This window comes from Scyliorhinus canicula, chromosome 12 (genome assembly GCF_902713615.1).
Source record: "Scyliorhinus canicula chromosome 12, sScyCan1.1, whole genome shotgun sequence".
NCBI classification, from domain to species: domain Eukaryota; kingdom Metazoa; phylum Chordata; class Chondrichthyes; order Carcharhiniformes; family Scyliorhinidae; genus Scyliorhinus; species Scyliorhinus canicula.
The window spans coordinates 54,791,619-54,809,393 of record NC_052157.1 but is presented as its reverse complement, the minus strand read 5'-3'; the positions used below and the strand labels follow the sequence as shown (position 1 = coordinate 54,809,393).

Genomic DNA, 17,775 nt, shown 5'->3' with positions numbered 1-17,775 from the left:
CTGATTATACTGACACTGCTGATGGTTACTACACTGCTGATTGTACTCACACTGCTGATTGCACTGACACTGCTGATTGTACTGACACTGCTGATTATACTGACACTGCTGATTGTAATGGACACTGCTGATTATACTGACACTGCTGATTGTACTCACACTGCTGATTGTACTCACACTGCTGATTGTACTCACACTGCTGATTGCACTGACACTGCTGATTGTTACTGACCTGCTGATTATACTGACACTGCTGATTATACTGACACTGCTGATTGTACTCACACTGCTGATTGTACTGACACTGCGGATTGTACTCACACTGCTGATTGTACTCACACTGCTGATTGTACTGACACTGCGGATTGTACTGACACTGCGGATTGTACTGACACTGCTGATTGTACTCACACTGCTGATTGTACTGACACTGCTGATTGTACTGACACTGCTGATTTTACTGACACTGCTGATTGTACTGACCCTGCTGATTGTACTGACACTGCTAGTTGTACTGACCCTGCTGATTGTACTGCCACTGCGGATTGTACTGGCACTGCGGATTGTACTGACACTGCCGATTGTACTGACACTGCTGATTGTACTGACACTGCTGATTGTACTCACACTGCGGATTGTACTCACACTGCTGATTGTACTGACACTGCAGATTGTACTCACACTGCTGATTGTACTGACACTGCTGATTGTACTGACACTGCTGAGTGCACTCACACTGCTGATTGTACTTACACTGCTGATTGTACTCACACTGCTGATTGTACTGACACTGCTGATTGTACTCACACTGCTGATTGTAGTCACACTTCTGATTGTACTGACCACTGCTGATTGTACTCACACTGCTGATTATACCGGACACTGCTGATTGTACTGACACTGCTGATTGTACTGACACTGCTGATTGTACTCACACTGCTGATTGTACTGACATTGCTGATTGTACTGACACTGCTGTTTGTAGTCACACTGCTGATTGTACTGACATTGCTGATTGTACTGACACTGCTGATTGCACTGACAGTGCTGATTGTACTGAAATTGCAGATTGTGCTCACACTGCTGATTGCACTGACAGTGCTGATTGTACTGACACTGCTGATTGTACTCACACTGCTGATTGCACTGACAGTGCTGATTGTACTGACACTGCTGATTGTACTCACACTTCTGATTGTACTCACACTGCTGATTTAATTAGTGTTCCGTCTTGCTGAACATTTTGCCGCAATTACTGCTAATGTCAGGAGCAGGCTCAGTCCAACTAGAACAATCACTGTTGTCAGTCCAGCGCTTTGTCCAGATTTTCCTTCATCAATATCTAACATACAAGGAGAAAGAACAGGTTAAGGTCGGGCATTGGTCTTTCAGGTAATATGAACCCTTTTCATCAAACTGCCAAATCCTGTCAAGCCCACTTAAAAATGCATTCGCTCCCATATCTCGGAGTAACGTATGAAAACCGCAGTGAAGGAAATATAAAATTGGTTTCTCTTAATGATGCTCTATTGCAGAATATCAATAAATACGTTATTTATCATTACATTAATGCAACAAAGTTCATGACAAGGACCATTACTGCTCTAGGATTTACTGCCTGTGACTGGTTTTGCTTTGACTAAGCCTGGACCGTCAACAGCTCTAAACTGGAAGCCTCAGTCACTGCATCGCTTTGAGCAGTGAAGCCTTTGGAAGAAAAAAGAGTGTCTGCTCCTTCATGGTAAGTGTGAAGATGAATTGAACATTCTGAATTCTCTCTCCGTGTACTCGAACAGGTGCCGGAATGTGGTGACTAGGGGCTTTTCACAATATTTTCATTACAGTTTTAATGTAAGCCTACTTGTGGACAATAAAGATTATTATTATTATAATTATCATGGCGTGTGGGCCTCGCTGGGTCTGTGGGAGGAAACCTCGAGCACCCGGAGGAAAGCACGCAGACACGGAGAAAGTGAAAACTCCACACAGTCAGTGACCCAAGGCCGGAATTGAGGCAGAAGTGATAACCAATGTGCTGAGTGTCACCCCCCCCCCCCCCCCCCAAAGGGGGCACAGTTTCCAATCTTCCAGCAATTTGCAGTTCTGATGAAGGCCAGCTTGGCGGCAGACAGCACAGGCTGGTACCTGAAGCTAAAGCTACTCTTTACAGGTCAAACGGCAACTGAGATATGTGACCTATACGCTGTATAATTAAAGGGGTTCAGTCTTGTTAAACTGGTTTCAGGTTGTTAATCAAGTCCCCCCACCTCTGCCCCCCAATACCTCAAAGGTTGAAAACAAAGTGTGTTGGCACAGATAATGCTCAGGTGACTCGCAACCGACTAGAGACTGGGATTTGGAAGCAGCCGCCTCTGTTCATAGTTGGCTGGGTCAGACACCCAGTCTGCTATGCTCCAGGGCCCTTCTTTGCTTTGAATTGCACAGAAACCTCCGGAAGTGAAGCATGCAACCAGCAGGAGCCATCTTGTCAGCCCAGCTAATTGTCCATCTTGAATAACAGTGAGTAAAACAATTCCGTAAAGTTCCCCGATTGGCAAAGACATCTATGGAGTTTTCTTCCCGTCTAGGTGAGGACAACACCCAGATGGATGTGGGCGACTGGTTTTGTTTACCTCATCTTAGACAACACATCTGCCATGTTGTGCGATATTCTGTCAAAGGCCTTCTTCTGGTCTAGGGCTGATGAGGTGTCCACCCCACCTCCCCCAACTGTCCCGCTCGTATCCCTGAGTAGCGCAAGGCTATCGGAGATCTCCCTGCTGGGTACGCTGCGGGTCTGGTCGGGGTGCATCACTGACTTTGGGACAGACTTGACCAACCTGTTGGACGGAATTCTGCTGCCCATTTTATCGGGTGAGGTTGGTCACTATCACACTCATGTCTGTGCCTCCACTGACAGTGACACGCGCACACAGGGCGGAATTCTCCGCTCCTCACGCCGGGTGGGAGAATCGCGGGAGATCCGCTCTCGCACCCCCCGCGATTTTCCCCCCCCCCCCCCCAAAATGGTGTGTCGCCGCCGTTTTTCATGACCCGGATGGGCCGAGCGGCCTGCCGTTCGCGACCATTTCACGACGGCGGCAACCACACCTGGTCGGTGCCGTCGTGAACACTGCGGGAGATGCCCGTTTGAGGCTTGTGTGGGGCCTAGAGGGGACTGAGCACCATGACCGTGCTCAGGAGGGGACAGGCCCGTGATCGGTGCCCACCGATCGTCGGGCTGCGTCTCAATGGGACGCACTCTTTCCCCTCCGCCGCCCCGCAAGATCAAGCCGCCACGTCTTGCGGGGCGGCGGAGGGGTAGACGGCAACCGCGCATGCGCGGGTTGGAGCCGGCCAACCTGCGCATGTGCAGCCGATGTCATTAGGCATGTCGGCCACGTCATTATCGGCGCGCTGGGCCTTGATGCCAGCGACAAGGCCCCGCGGCCGAGTTTCCCGGCATGGCCCTCCTAGCCCCCCAGTGGGGGGAGAATAGGGGGCAGGAGAGGCCTCTGACGCCATTGTGATCCTCTCCGGGTTTCACCTTTGGGAGAATTCCGCCCACAGTGTCCAACCGAGTGCAGGGACAGAGAGCAAGGACCCCACTTACTGTTTCCCTCCAACAACTCGACAACTGGAATAGGAGGAGGGAGTGAGAATGGAGGAGGCAAGACATAAGCTGTGCTGTTGTCCTGGGGTGTTGCGGCCATGTCACACCTGTTCCGGAATAAACAACAAGAAGAAATCATGGGCGGGATCCTTCGCTTCATTGGCAGTGCATTCACGCCCATGGATTTCCCGATGGCATGCGGGTGGCCACAATGGGAAACCCCATTTGCCGGCTGCAGGGATGGAGGTGCCCGCAGCCGTTGGGGGTGCGCTGCACCAGAAAATGGGGGCGGCGGAACGGAGAATTCTGCCTCACATTTATATCCCATCATTCATGGAATTAAATATCACAAGGTGCTTCACATGGACAATTGTCAAACATAATCTGATTCTACACAACGTGAAGGGACATCAGGGAAATATACCAAAAGCTCGGTCAAAGAGGTGTGTTTTTTGGAGTATCTTAAAGGATGAGGGAGAGAGAGAGAGAGAGGCGGAGAGGTTTAGGGAGGAAGTTATAGAGCTGAGGGCCTCACCCCTGGTAGCTGAATGGTCCCAATGGCGACACAGTGAGAATCGGGGGATGCTTGAGGGGCCGGAATTGGAGGAGAGCAGAGATCTTGGAGGGTTGCGGGAGCTGGAGGTGGTTACAGAGATAGGGAGGGTTGTAGGAGCTGGAGGTGGTTACAGAGATAGGGAGTGTTGTAGGGGCTGGAGGAGGTTACAAGATACAGAGCGTCGCAGGGGCTGGAGGAGGTTACAGAGATAGGGAGGGTTGTAGGGGCTGGAGGTGGTTACAGAGATAGGGAGGGTTGTAGGGGCTGGAGGAGGTTACAAGATACAGAGCATTGCAGAGGCTGGAGGAGGTTACAGAGATAGGGAGGGTTGTAGGGGCTGGGGGTGGTTACAGAGATAGGGAGGGTTGTAGGGGCTGGAGGTGGTTACAGAGATAGGGAGGGTTGTAAGGGCTGGAGGAGGTTACAAAATACAGAGCGTCTCAGGGGCTGGAAGAGGTTACAGAGATAGGGAGGGTTGTAGGGGCTGGAGGTGGTTGCAGAGATAGTAGTCGCAGGATTAAAATGGTGAGTGCAGTTCAGTTTCTGATCAATGGTAACCCCAAGGTTGTTGATGTTGTGACGGATTCAGCAATGGTAATGCCGTTGAATGTCAAGGGCAATGGTTAGACCATCTCTTGTAGGAGGTGGTCATTACCTGGCACTATGTGGCGTGAATGTAACTTGCCACTTGTCAGCGCAAGCCTGGATATTGTCCAGGTGTTGCTGCATTTGGACATTGACTGCTTCAGTGTCTGAGGAGTCGCGAATGGTGCTGACCATTGTGCAGTCATCTGCAAACATCCTCGCCTCTGACCTTATGATGGAAGAGAGGTCATTGATGAAGCAGCTGAAAATGGTTGGGCCTCAGGTACTGCTCTGAGGAACTCCTGCAGTGATGTCCTGGAGCTGAGATGATTGATCTCCATCTACCACAACCATCTTCCTTTGTGCCAGGTATGACTCCAGCCAGTGGAGAGTTTTCCCTCTGATTCCCATTGACTCCAGTTTTGCTAAGGTTCCTTATGCCATTGTTATGAGCCAGGGTTTAGAGAACTCCAAAGTATATAATGGAGATCACTTGACCCATGACTTTTCCTAGATTGTGGTATGGGGAGCACACGGCCCACTCTACAGGTGTGGTGCAGCAGAAATCTAAGAGTATTTTTTAAAGCAAAACAATGTTTATTCTATGAACTCAGTTAAACGTTTTAAAACATACAGTGAACATCTTAGCAACCATCAATTCAAATACAACCCCCAAAGAATACAACACTCTAAATAATCCCTAAACTTTCATTTTAACATCTGTAAGGCAAAAACCCTTTTTATAGAAACAGATCAGGTTTAAATTCTCTACTGAGAGCAGTTATCACTCTGAATTCACCAAATGACCTAGAGATAGTCTTTAGATGGCAGAGAGATCAAAATTACACCTTCTTTCGCTGGCTGCATCTCTAACACTAAAACAAAGCTAAAAAAAACACAGTCACACCCAAGCTTTTCCTCAAAGCAAAACTAAAAAGCAGAGCCAGAGCTCAGCTCCACCCACACTCTGACATCACCCCACCCACTTGAGCAGTCAAACATTTCTCAAAGTGACATTCCCGTGACACCTCCCCCCAAGAAAAAAAATAAACCATCAACTTCAAGGTGGTTTCATTTTTCACCTTTTCAATATCCTTTAAGAAATGTAGGCAGTAAATATACTTTTACATTTCAAAAAACAACACACGCAAATAGGTATAATAACATAGTCCATTTTAGTTCTTCGTCCTCCAACTGGAATCAGTCTCTTTGGATGAGAAGGTCTCTGCATGATCCATCCATTTCTCTACACATCGGCATTTCTCTTTAAGGTCAGATGCGTTAGTTCAATCTGATCACAGAGTCCCTTATAATTCTCCAACACAGGAGCATTGGTTATCACGGCTTTCAGGCAGGCAAATGCCTATTGAAAGTCCGCTGTCCACTGAAATTTGCGATGTTTCTTCAGCAAGTCCATCAATGGAGCAATCACGCGGCAAACATTTGGCACAAATGTTCGACCAAATCCACTCATGCCAAGCAATCGCATTATTTCTCTTTGTGTCGAGGGTATTGGAAACTCCTCAATAACTTTTGTTTTCACATCCCGTATGACCATTCGACCCTGTCCAATTGTATGGTCAAGGAAAGTGACTTGAGTTTTTCCAAATTCACTTTTGGCTAGGTTTACCACCAAACCCACCTCCTGAAGTCGATCGGATAACTCCATCAGATGCTTTAAATGTTCTTTCCATTTCTGGCTGAAAATTACCAGAATATCGATGTATACAACACAATTGGGTAATCCTGAAACAACTTTGTTAGTTAACCGTTGAAATGTGGCTGGGGCTTTTATCATGCCAAATGGCATAACTTTGAATTGGTATATACCATCTGGAGTCACAATAGCTGAAATCTGCTTTGCCTGTTCGGATAAAGGTACCTGCCAGTAACCTTTAAATAAATCCAATTTGGAAATAAAAGCAGATTGTTCCACTTTCTCAATGCAATCCACCAAGCATGGGATTGAATAAGAGTCCATTCTTGTAACTGCATTAACCTTTCTATAGTCCACACACAACCATTGGGTACCATCCGGTTTTGGTACCATCATGATGGGTGAACTCCATTGGCTGCAACCCACTTCAATTATGCAATTTTTAAGCATAGTTTCAATCTCTTTGTTAACCTGTGCTAATTTTAAAGGGTTAAGTCTATATGGATGTCGTTTAATTGGAACAGCATTTCCCACATCTACATCATGTATAGCCATTGTAGTACTTCCCAACTTATCCCCACAAACTTGCCCATGTGATATCAATAACTCTTTCGGGTCAGTCCGTTTTTCCTCTGGAAGGTAACTCAACAATTTATCCCAATTTTTAAGAACATCCTCGTTTTCCAATTTACTTTGAAGTATGTCAAATTCACAGTCATCTGGATTTGGTTCGTGACTTTGAGTTAGAATCATTAAAACCTCCTCATTTTGCTCTCCTCCCCTTTCAAAGAACCTTTTAAGCATATTCACATGACACACGCGGTGAGTTTTCCTTCTATCCGGCGTTCTTACCATATAATTCACCTCGCTTAATTTCCTTTCAATCTGATAAGGTCCATAAAACCATGCTTTTAAAGGTTCACCGACCACTGGTAATAATACTAAAACTTTATCTCCACAGGCAAAACTACGAACTTTGAATTTCTTGTCCGCTGCCCATTTCATCAAATGTTGTGCACCTTTTAAGTGCTTCCTCGACAATTCACCTGCTCTATTTAGTCATTCCCTAAAATTTGACACATAATCTAATAATCTAAGTTCCGACTGCTCACTCACCAATTTTTCCTCAATCAATTTAAGTTGTCCTCTTACCTCATGACCAAACATTTGTTCAAAATGACTGAATTTGGTTGACTCATTAGGTGCATTCCTTATTGCAAACAGTACGAATGGAATTCCTTTATCCCAATGCTCTGGCCCAAACCCTCAACATTGTCTTGCATGTCTGATGCCACCTTTCTAACATTCCCTGTGATTCTGGATGGTACGTAGTTGATTTAAATTGTTTTATTCCTAAACTATCCAGAACTATGGATGTATATCTACAGACGCTGAAAGATGCCTCGTACAGACGGGATATGGCGCTCGACTCATCAATCGACAGTTGCAATGCGCCACAGCAAAAAAATGCACCAACCTCCTCAGAAGGCAAACATGGGACACAACCTACAGAGAACCCTTCGTTGTCCAGTACTTTCCTGGAGCGGAGAAACTACGACATCTTCTTCGCAGCCTTCAACACGTCATCGACGAAGAGGAACATCTTGCCAAGGTCATCCCCACAACCCCACTACTTGCCTTCAAACAACTGTGCAACTTCAAACAAACCATTGTTTGCAGCAAACCACCCAGCCTTCAGAACAGCGATTACAACATCATACAACCCTGCCATGGCAATCGTTGCAAGACGTGCCAGATCATCGACATTCTCACCATTACACGTGAGAATACCACCCACCAGGTATGCGGGGAACCAGAGAGCCATCAACATGTGAGAAGTTAGAGGTTAATAGGATGAACTAGTAGGGCCAGTCTAACGACTGCGGAGGGATAAAATAACATGAAATAAAATGTGAGGTGATTGGGGGGGGGGGGGGGGGGGGGGAAGCTGGGGATGAGGCTGTGTTATCAGAGATTAATGAAGGAGGTCAGAATGTGTGCAAAGCATAGTGCACAAGAAAATCCTGCAAGGGGAAGGCAAATCAGTCGGACATATTTTTAAAAACTGGTACCAAAATGCACACAGTGGGCGGGATTCTCCGACCCACGCAGGGTCCGAGAATTGGCGGGAAGCGGCGTTATTTCCGCTCCCGCAGGTTTTCGAATTCTCCCGCCGGTAAAAAACCGGCGTTGTGCAAATCCCGTCGGCAGCCTGTGAAAACAGCTGGCGCCGGCGGGATTTCATTTTATTTGCACTGACCTGAAATTTCCGGCCCGGATGGGCCGAAGTCCCGCCGACGTGGCCACGGGTCACGTCGGCGAAAATCACAGTTGATTTAAAACGGCGTCAACCATTGATGATGGTTGACGCCGTTCAGTGTCGGGGGTGGGTTGCGGCATGGGGGGGGGGGAGTGGGTTGCGGCCATCGGGGGGTTGCGGCCATCGGGGGGGTGGGTTGTTGCGGCCATCGGGGGGTTGCGGCCATCGGGGGGGTGGGTTGCGGCCATCGGGGGATTGCGGCCATCGGGGGGTTGCGGCCATCGGGGAGGTGGGTTGCGGCCATCGGGGGGTTGCGGCCATCGGGGGGGTGGGTTGCGGCCATCGGGGGGTTGCGGCCATCGGGGGGGGGGGTTTGCGGCCATCGGGGGAGTGGGTTGCGGTCATCGGGGGGTTGCGGCCAGCGGGGGGGTGGGTTGTTGTGGCCATCGGGGGAGTGGGTTGCGGCCATCGGGGGGTTGCGGCCATCGGGGGGGGTGGGTTGTTGCGGCCATCGGGGGGTTGCGGCCATCGGGGGGGTGGGTTGCGGCCATCGGGGGATTGCGGCCATCGGGGGGTTGCGGTCATCGGGGAGGTGGGTTGCGGCCATCGGGGGGTTGCGGCCATCGGGGGGGTTTGGGGGCAGCGGCGGGCAGAGAGGGGGGGGGCGACGGATGCCCGGGGCCAACGCACCGTCGCCCCCCCCCTCTGTACGCTGCTGCCCCCTACCCTAACCACCCCCCCTCACCACCCCTACCTCCCTCCAACGCCCCTACCCCCCTCCCCACCACCCCTACCCCCCTCCAACGCCGCCCCCCATCTCTCGCAATGCCGTAACCCCTCCCCCCCCTCAACGCCGGGCCCCCCCCCCCACAACGCCGGGTCCCCCCCCCCCTCAACGCCGGGTCCCCCCCCCTCAACGCCGCAACCCCCCACCCTCAACGCCGCAACCCACACCCCGTCCCCCTCCCTCTGAAGGCCGGTACCCACACCCCCCCCTCTCTCCCCCTCCCCCCTTCCTTCCTCCTCCCCCCCTTCCTTCCTCCTCCCCCCTCCTCCCCCCCTTCCTTCCTCCTCCCCCTTTCCTTCCTCCGTTAGTGGGGGGGGGGGTGCGGCATTAGTGGGGGTGGGTGCGGCGTTGGAGTGGGGTAGGGGTGGTGAAGGGGTAGGGGTGGTGAGGGGAGGGGGTTGGGGTAGGGGCAGCGGCGTGCAGAGGAGGGGGGCGACGGATGCCCGGGGCCAACGCACCGTCGCCCCCCCTCTGCACGCAGCTGCCCCTACCCCAACCCCCTCCCTTCACCACCCCTACCCCCTTCACCACCACTACCCCCCTCCAACGCCGCACCCCCACACCCCCACTAACGCCGCACCCCCCCCCCCCCACTAACAGAGGAAGGAAGGGGGGGAGGAGGAGAGAGGGAGGGGGGGGGGAGGAGGAGAGAGGGGGGGGGAGGAGGAGAGAGGGAGGGGGGGGAGGAGGAGAGAGGGAGGGGGGAGGAGGAGAGAGGGAGGGGGGGGAGGAGGAGAGAGGGAGGGGGGAGGAGGAGAGAGGGAGGGGGGAGGAGGAGAGAGGGGGGGGAGGAGGAGAGAGGGGGGGGTGTGGGTACCGGCCTTCAGAGGGAGGGGGACGGGGTGTGGGTACCGGCATTGAGGGGGGGGGGGGGACCCGGCGTTGGGGGGGGGGAGACCCGGCGTTGGAGGGGGGTAGGTGTGGTGGGGAGGGAGGTAGGGGTGGTGAGGGGGGGTTGAGGTAGGGGTGGTGAGGGGGGGGGTTGGGGTAGGGGCAGCGGCGTGCAGAGGGGGGGGCGACGGTGCGTTGGCCCCGGGCATCCGTCGCCCCCCCTCTCTGCCCGCCGCTGCCCCCAAACCCCCCCCCCCCAAATGCCGGAACACCCCCCCCCCAAAATGCCGGAACACACCCCCCCCCCCCAAAATGCCGGAACTCACCCCCCCCCCAATGCCGGAACACACCCCCCCCCCACCCAAAAATGCCGGAACACACCACCCCCCCCCCAACTGCCGGAACACACCCCCCCCCCCCCAACTGCCGGAACACACCCCCCCCCAACTGCCGGAACACACACCCCCCCCCCCAACTGCCGGAACACACACACCCCCCCCCCCAACCCCAACTGCCGGAACACACACACCCCCCCCCCAACTGCCGGAACACACACCCCCCCCCCCCCAACTGCCGGAACACACACACACCCCCCCCCCAACTGCCGGAACACACACACACCCCCCCCCCCAACTGCCGGAACACACACACACCCCCCCCCCCCAACTGCCAGGTCTGTCTCTCTCTCTCCTCCTTATCCTCCAAAAGACGCCGGGTCTCACCACTTCCGCAGCTGGAGAAACTGACGCGTATCGCGTCAGTCAGCTGCTAGCCCCTCCGGGAACGGAGAATAGCGGCCTTAAAGAAGGCCCCGGCGCCGGAGTGATTAACACCGATTTTTTTCGCAGGCAACCCGCGTTACGAAGGGCTACGGAGAATCCCGCCCAGTATTCTCAATTAGGTCAATGAGCTGACGGCACAAATAGAGACAAATGGATAAAAAATTGGTGGGGATTACTGAAGCATGGTTGCAGGAGGACTGCGACTGGGAGTTAAATGGTCCAAGGCTACTCAGTATTCTGCAAGGATAGACAGGGTAGAACAGGAGGTGGAGTTGCTTTATTTGTTAAAGATGACATCAAGACTGTATTAAGAGGTGATATTGGAGTTAAGGGTCAAAATATTGAATCAATATGGGTGGAAATAAAAAATACAAGGGAAAAACTCCTTGGTAGGAGTAATTTACAGGCCCCCGAGCAATACTTCCAAAGTGGGGCATAGTATAAACCAAGAAATAATGAGGGCTTGTAAGAAGGGCACACCGGTAATCATGGATGATTTTAATATGCATTTTCACTGGATTAATAAAATTTGCAAGGGTAACCTCGAGGGAGATTTCATACACTGCATAAGGGATGTTTCTTTGAACAATACGTTATGGAGACAACCAGGGAGCAGGCTATTTTAGATTTAGTATTATGTAACAAAGGAGGGTTGACCAATAGTCTTATCGTTAATGATCCTCTTGGAAGGAGTGATCACAGCATGCTAGAATTTCAAATTCAGATTGAGTGAGAGGACAGAGTGTCACACTAGAGTTTTAGCATTGGGCCAAGGTAATTATGTAGGCCTGAGGAAAGAGTTGGCCCAAATAATTGAGGGTAGGCCAGTTGAGGGACAATGGCGGATGTTCAGGGAGATATTAAACACTTCTCAATTAAAGTATATTCCTGAAAGGAAGAGGAATTGTAAAAGGGAGAAAAACATTCCATGGCTAAACAAGGAAGCCAAGGAGGACATAAAATCAAAAATTACAGCATACCATATTGCAAAAACGAGTGGGAAGCTGGAGGATTGGGAGGTCTTTAGGGGTCAGCAAAAAAATATAAAAATGGAATCAAAAACGTTAAGGTGAACTACGAAAGTAAACTAGTAGAAAACATAAATACTGATACAAGAGCTTCTATTAAGATGGAGTTTAATGTGGATAAGTGTGAGGTTATCCTTTTTAGCCCACAAAATAGTCAAGCAAATTATTATCTACATGGAAAGCAGATTCAAAATACATCTAGACAGAGGGATCTGTGTTTCTTTGTTCATGAATCGCAGAAAGTCAGAATGCAGGTACAAAATGTAATAAGAAAGGCAAATGGAATGTTAGCGTTTATTGCAAAAGGACTGGAGTATAAAAGTAGAGAAGTATTGTTGCAATTGTATAGGGTGTTGGTGAGACCACATCTGGAGTATTCTGTCCAGTTTTGGTCTCCTTATTTGGTGGCATTGGAAACAGTTCAGAGGAGGTTCACCAGATCAATTCTGGGGATGAAGGGTTGACGTACAGGAGAGATTCAACAGTTTGGGCTTCTAAACTCGCTGGAGTTTAGAAGGATGAGAGGGGTCTAAAATACTAAAAGGGATTGATAAAGTAAATGTAGATCAAATGTTCCCCCTTGTGGGGCAATCTAGAACAAGAGGTCATGGATATAGGTTGAAAGGCGGTAGATTTAAAACTGAGATGAGGAGGCACTACTTCTCGCAGAGGGTGGTGAATTTGTGGAACTCACTGCCCCATGGTGCGGTGGAATCCGAATCATTAAATGTTTTCAAGAGGGAGATAGATATATTTCTGAATTTAAAAAACAGGTTAAAGGGATATGGGGAACAGATATGGAACTGGCTTTGAAACTAGGAAGAGATCAGCCATGATCTGATTAAATGGTGGAGCAGCTCAAACTCTAATTCCTATGTTCCTATGTAATGCCATTGAATGTTGTGGGTGATGGTTAGATTCTCGCTTTTTGGAGATGGTCAGTGCCTGGCACTTGTGTAGCGCGAATATTACTTGCCACTTGTCAGCCCATGCCTGGATATAGTCCAAGACTTGCTGCATTTGTACACGGACTGCTTCAGTGTCTGAGGAGTTGCGAATAGTGCTGAACATTGTGCAAACATCAGCAAGTACAGAGACTCTGTGCCTGGGTATAGGTTTCCCTTATTGGTTACCAATGAAGCTTTTGTTCTTCCTTACTAATGTCTGCCCGGTAATTCCTTGAGCTGCCATGGTGAGTGAGAGCGAATGGAGTATTTCTTACCCAGTAGGGTGATGTTGTGATCAATCGTGGTCACGGTCCTGGGATGGGTGGCTTTAGTCATGGTGCCAGTCACGTTCACCGGCCCAGACGTTCCGCTGGTTGTTGAACCTGAAAATGAAGAGAGAGAAGCAATTAGACCAAGGAGACTTCACCTCCGCAGAGGAACACTTCAACAGGAGGAGGACATTCTGCCCCACAAGCACTGCTGCCCCATTCAACACCATCCTGAATTCAACTCCTCTCTCCAACGTTTCTCCAAAAACTGCCTCCCTGATCCTTTGAAATGTGTCCGATCAAAGTCGGGAGAAGCAATTTCTGAATTGATTTCAGCTGGTGGTGTTATATTACCTTTTGTAATATATGTTACTCATTTGCTTCTTACCAAGATGATCTTAAATTCGATGTTGATTAACACTCGTAGTTTTCCAATTCAAGCAAATAATGTATTGAGTAACTTAAACAAATAAACTGTGGGTTCGTTCTCTCTCCAATATTTATACTAGATATTAAATAAACAAAATTGAATAAGAATAAACTATGATTAACTACACCTGCACTCTGAGCTATCTCTCTCTACTTCTGGTTACTAGCCACTACACACACAAAGAGGCGGGAACTCGGATTGAGCTTGTCTTTTATACCCCTTTCTAGTGCTGCCTTCTAGTGATCACTCAGCTGTTATGCCTATACATTAACCCCTTGTATACATACAGATATACAGATCACTACATCTCCTTTTTCTTAGTTACATATTTTCTGTTCTGTTTAAAGAAAGGTATACAGTAAGAAATGATGATGTGAATATCTGTACAAGTTGTATGATATTGAAAATTACACATAGCCAATTAATATTTTATTAATGAGTCCAATCTTTATAAATTTAGATGGTTGAGTTTCCTTCTTCTTCTATTGGATCTTCTTGGCTGAAGTGGTGTTGTGAATGTTTTGATGTCTTTGTGAATGTTGTCTGTCGTTTTGTTGTGAGTTAAGGTTTGTCTAATAAGTGATTCATTCAGATTCAATGTAGGAAAGACTGGTGTTTGAAGTTGTACCTTCAGTAGGCCTCGCCGATTACGTTGAAAAAGCACTCCCTCTGCAGATTTTCCGATGTAGGATTGCAGTGCTGCTTGCCTGAGTACTGTGGCTGGAGCAGACCATCATCCTTCTGCATTTCTCTGTCTGACGGTGCCATCTTTCGTCACTGGTTTGAGCTGAATTGCGTGCTGATCATAATACTGCCTTTGTTTAGTACGTTGATTTTGTTGAGAACATACAAATGATCAGGGTCTTTGAGTAGATTTGCAGGTAACGTTGTTCTAACGTCTCTGTTAAAGAGCATCTGAATTGGTGATAGTCATGAGCCAATGGTGTTGCTCGGTACAATAGCAAAGTTAAGTGAATGTCAGATTGTGAGTCATTTGCCTTGCTTATGATGTACTTGATGATGTGAACACCTTTCTCAACTTTCCCATTGGACAGTGGAAAGTGTGGACTAGATGTCACACGACGGAAGTTATAATTATTGGAAAACTCTGTCCATTCCCAACTCCCGAAGCAACGTCCATTATCGGACATTACCGTGTGGGGAATCCCATGCCTCAAAATACTCATGGACAAGGACAGGAGGGGTCCGAATGGAAGAGTGCTAAATTGGGGAAAGGCAGAGTATAACAAAATTCGGCAGGAGCTAGGGAATGTGGATTGGGAACAGCTGTTTAAGGGTAAATCCACATTTGAAATGTGGAAGTCTTTTAAGGAAAGGTTGATTAGAGTGCAGGACAGACATGTTCCTGTGAAAATGAAAGATAGAAATGGCAAGATTAGGGAACCATGGATGACGGGTGAAATTGTGAGACGAGCTAAGATGAAAAAGGAAGCATACATAGGATCGAGGCAACTCAAAACTGATGAAGCTTTGGAGGAATATCGGGAAAGTAGGATGAATCTCAAACGCGCAATAAAGAAGGCTAAAGGGGTCATGAAATATCTTTGGCTAACAGGGTTAAGGAAAATCCCAAAGCATTTTATTCGTATGTAAGGAGTAAGAGGGTAACTAGAGAAAGGATTGGCCCACTTAAAGACAAAAGAGTAAATTTATGCGTGGACTCAGAGGAAATGGATGAGATTCTTAATGAGTACTTTGCATCGGTATTCACAAAGGAGAGGGACAAGACGGATGTTGAGGCTAGGGATAGATGTTTAAATACTCTCGGTCAAGTTGTCATACGGAAGGGGGAAGTTTTGGGTATTCTAAAAGACATTAAGGTGGACAAGTCCCCAGGACCGAATGGGATCTATCCCAGGTTACTGAGGGAAGCGAGGGTCGAAATAGCTGGGGCCTTAACAGATATTTTTGCAGCATCCTTGAGCACGGGTGAGGTCCCGGAGGACTGGAGAATTGCTAATGTTGTCACTTTGTTTAAGAAAGGTAGCAGGGATAATCCAAGGAATTATAGACCTGTGAGCTTGACGTTAGTGGTAGGCAAACTGCTGGAGAAGATACTGAGGGATAGGATCTATTCACATCTGGAAGAAAATAGACTTATCAGTGATATGCAGCATGGTTTTGTGCAGGGAAGGTCATGTCTTACAAACCTAATAGAATTCTTTGAGGAAGTGACAAAGTTAATTGATGAGGGAAGGGCTGTAGATGTCGTATACATGGACTTTAGTAAGGCGTTTGATAAAGTTTCCCATGGCAGGTTGATGGAAAAAGTGAAGTCGTATGGGGTTCAGGGTGTACTAGCTAGATGGATAAAGAACTGGCTGGGCAACAGGAGACAGAGAGTAGTGGTGGAAGGGAGTGTCTCAAAATGGAGAAGGGTGACTAGTGGTGTTCCACAGGGATCTGTGCTCGGACCACTGTTGTTTGTGATCTACATAAATGACCTGGAGGAAGGTATAGGTGGTCTGATTAGCAAGTTTGCAGATGCTACTAAGATTGGTGGAGTTGCAGATAGCGAGGAGGACTGTCAGAGAATACAACAAAATATAGATAGATTGGAGAGTTGGGCAGAGAAATGGCAGATGGAGTTCAATCCAGGCAAATGCGAGGTGATGCATTTTGGAAGATCAAATTCAAGAGCGGACTATATGGTCAATGGAAGGGTCTTGGGGAACATTGATGTGCAGAGAGATCTGGGAGTTCAGGTCCATTGTATCCTGAAGGTGGCAACGCAGGTTGATAGAGTGGTCAAGAAGTCATACAGCATGCTTGCCTTCATCGGACGGGGTATTGAGTACAAGAGTTGGCAGGTCATGTTACAGTTGTATAGGACTGATTCCACATTTGGAATAATGCGTGCAGTTCTGGTCGCCACATTATCAGAAGGACGTGGATGCCTTGGAGAGGGTGCAGAGGAGGTTCACCAGGATGTTGCCTGGTATGGAAGGTGCTAGCTATGAAGAAAGGTTGAGTAGATTAGGATTGTTTTCGTTGGAAAGACGGAGGTTGAGGGGGGACCTGATTGAGGTCTACAAAATTATGAGAGGTATGGACAGGGTGGATAGCAACAAGCTTTTCCCAAGAGTGGGGGTGTCAGTTACAAGGGGTCACGATTTCAAAGTGAGAGGGGGAAAGTTTAAGGGAGATGTGCGTGGAAAGTTTTTTACGCAGAGGGTGGTGGGTGCCTGGAACGCTTTACCAGCGGAGGTGGTAGAGGCGGGCACGATAGCATCATTTAAGAAGCATCTAGACAGGTATATGAATGGGCGGGAACAGAGGGAAGTAGACCTTAGAAAATAGGAGACAGGTTTAGATAAAGGATCTGGATCGGCGCAGGCTGGGAGGGCCGAAGGGTCTGTTCCTGTGCTGTAATTTTCTTTGTTCTTCGTTCTAGGAGAGTTTCAGCTCCTTTGAGGGAGAGGCTGAACATAGAGCCAGAAAGGCTACAGTCGCAAGGGATCATCTCTAGAGTCACGTAACTGACTGACTGGGTCAGGTCTCTACTATGTGTTGAGAAACCATCTGGTTTCCTTCCAATCCTTTATTACAAATGAAGATGTAAGATCCGACAGTTACATAACATCAGGAAAATTTGAGTAGTAGTCTATGATGAGAACATAGTCACAACCCGTAGCATGAAACACATTTTGTCCACGGTGACATTGTTAACTCATGTTGCTGAAGCGTCACTTTACACTGTGCCGTTTCTGACCAGTGTCACATGTCATGATCATGTCAGTTATTTCTTTCTTGATGCCAGGCCAGTAAACTGCCTGTCGTGCTCTCCTCTTGCATTTCTAGATTCCGAGATGCCCCGAATGAATAGCATCTCTGAGCGTAGACTCAGTGGAATGACAATTTGGTCATTGCGTAACAATATTCCCTGAACTGCTGTTAACTCTGTCTATATATTCTGATATTGTGAACATCATCCTTTGGCCAACCATGCTGGAGATGGTGCATCACTCTTAGCAAAGTTGCATCTTCCTTTGTTTCTTGACGAATCAGT

The 17,775-nt window shown here is 48.6% G+C and overlaps 1 protein-coding gene across 1 annotated transcript in view; it reads right to left on the bottom strand.

Annotated features, from left to right (window-relative positions):
• Positions 1–17,775, bottom strand: part of LOC119974754 (serine-rich adhesin for platelets-like) — a 253,856-nt gene that overhangs the window by 111,409 nt on the left and 124,672 nt on the right. Inside the window, exons 17-18 of the mRNA XM_038813953.1 lie at positions 13,322–13,429; positions 1,206–1,342 (exon numbers count right to left, since the gene is read on the bottom strand). Coding sequence (XP_038669881.1) covers positions 1,215–1,342; positions 13,322–13,429 — 236 coding nt within the window. The 3' untranslated portion in view covers positions 1,206–1,214. The remainder of the gene's footprint in view (positions 1–1,205; positions 1,343–13,321; positions 13,430–17,775) is intronic.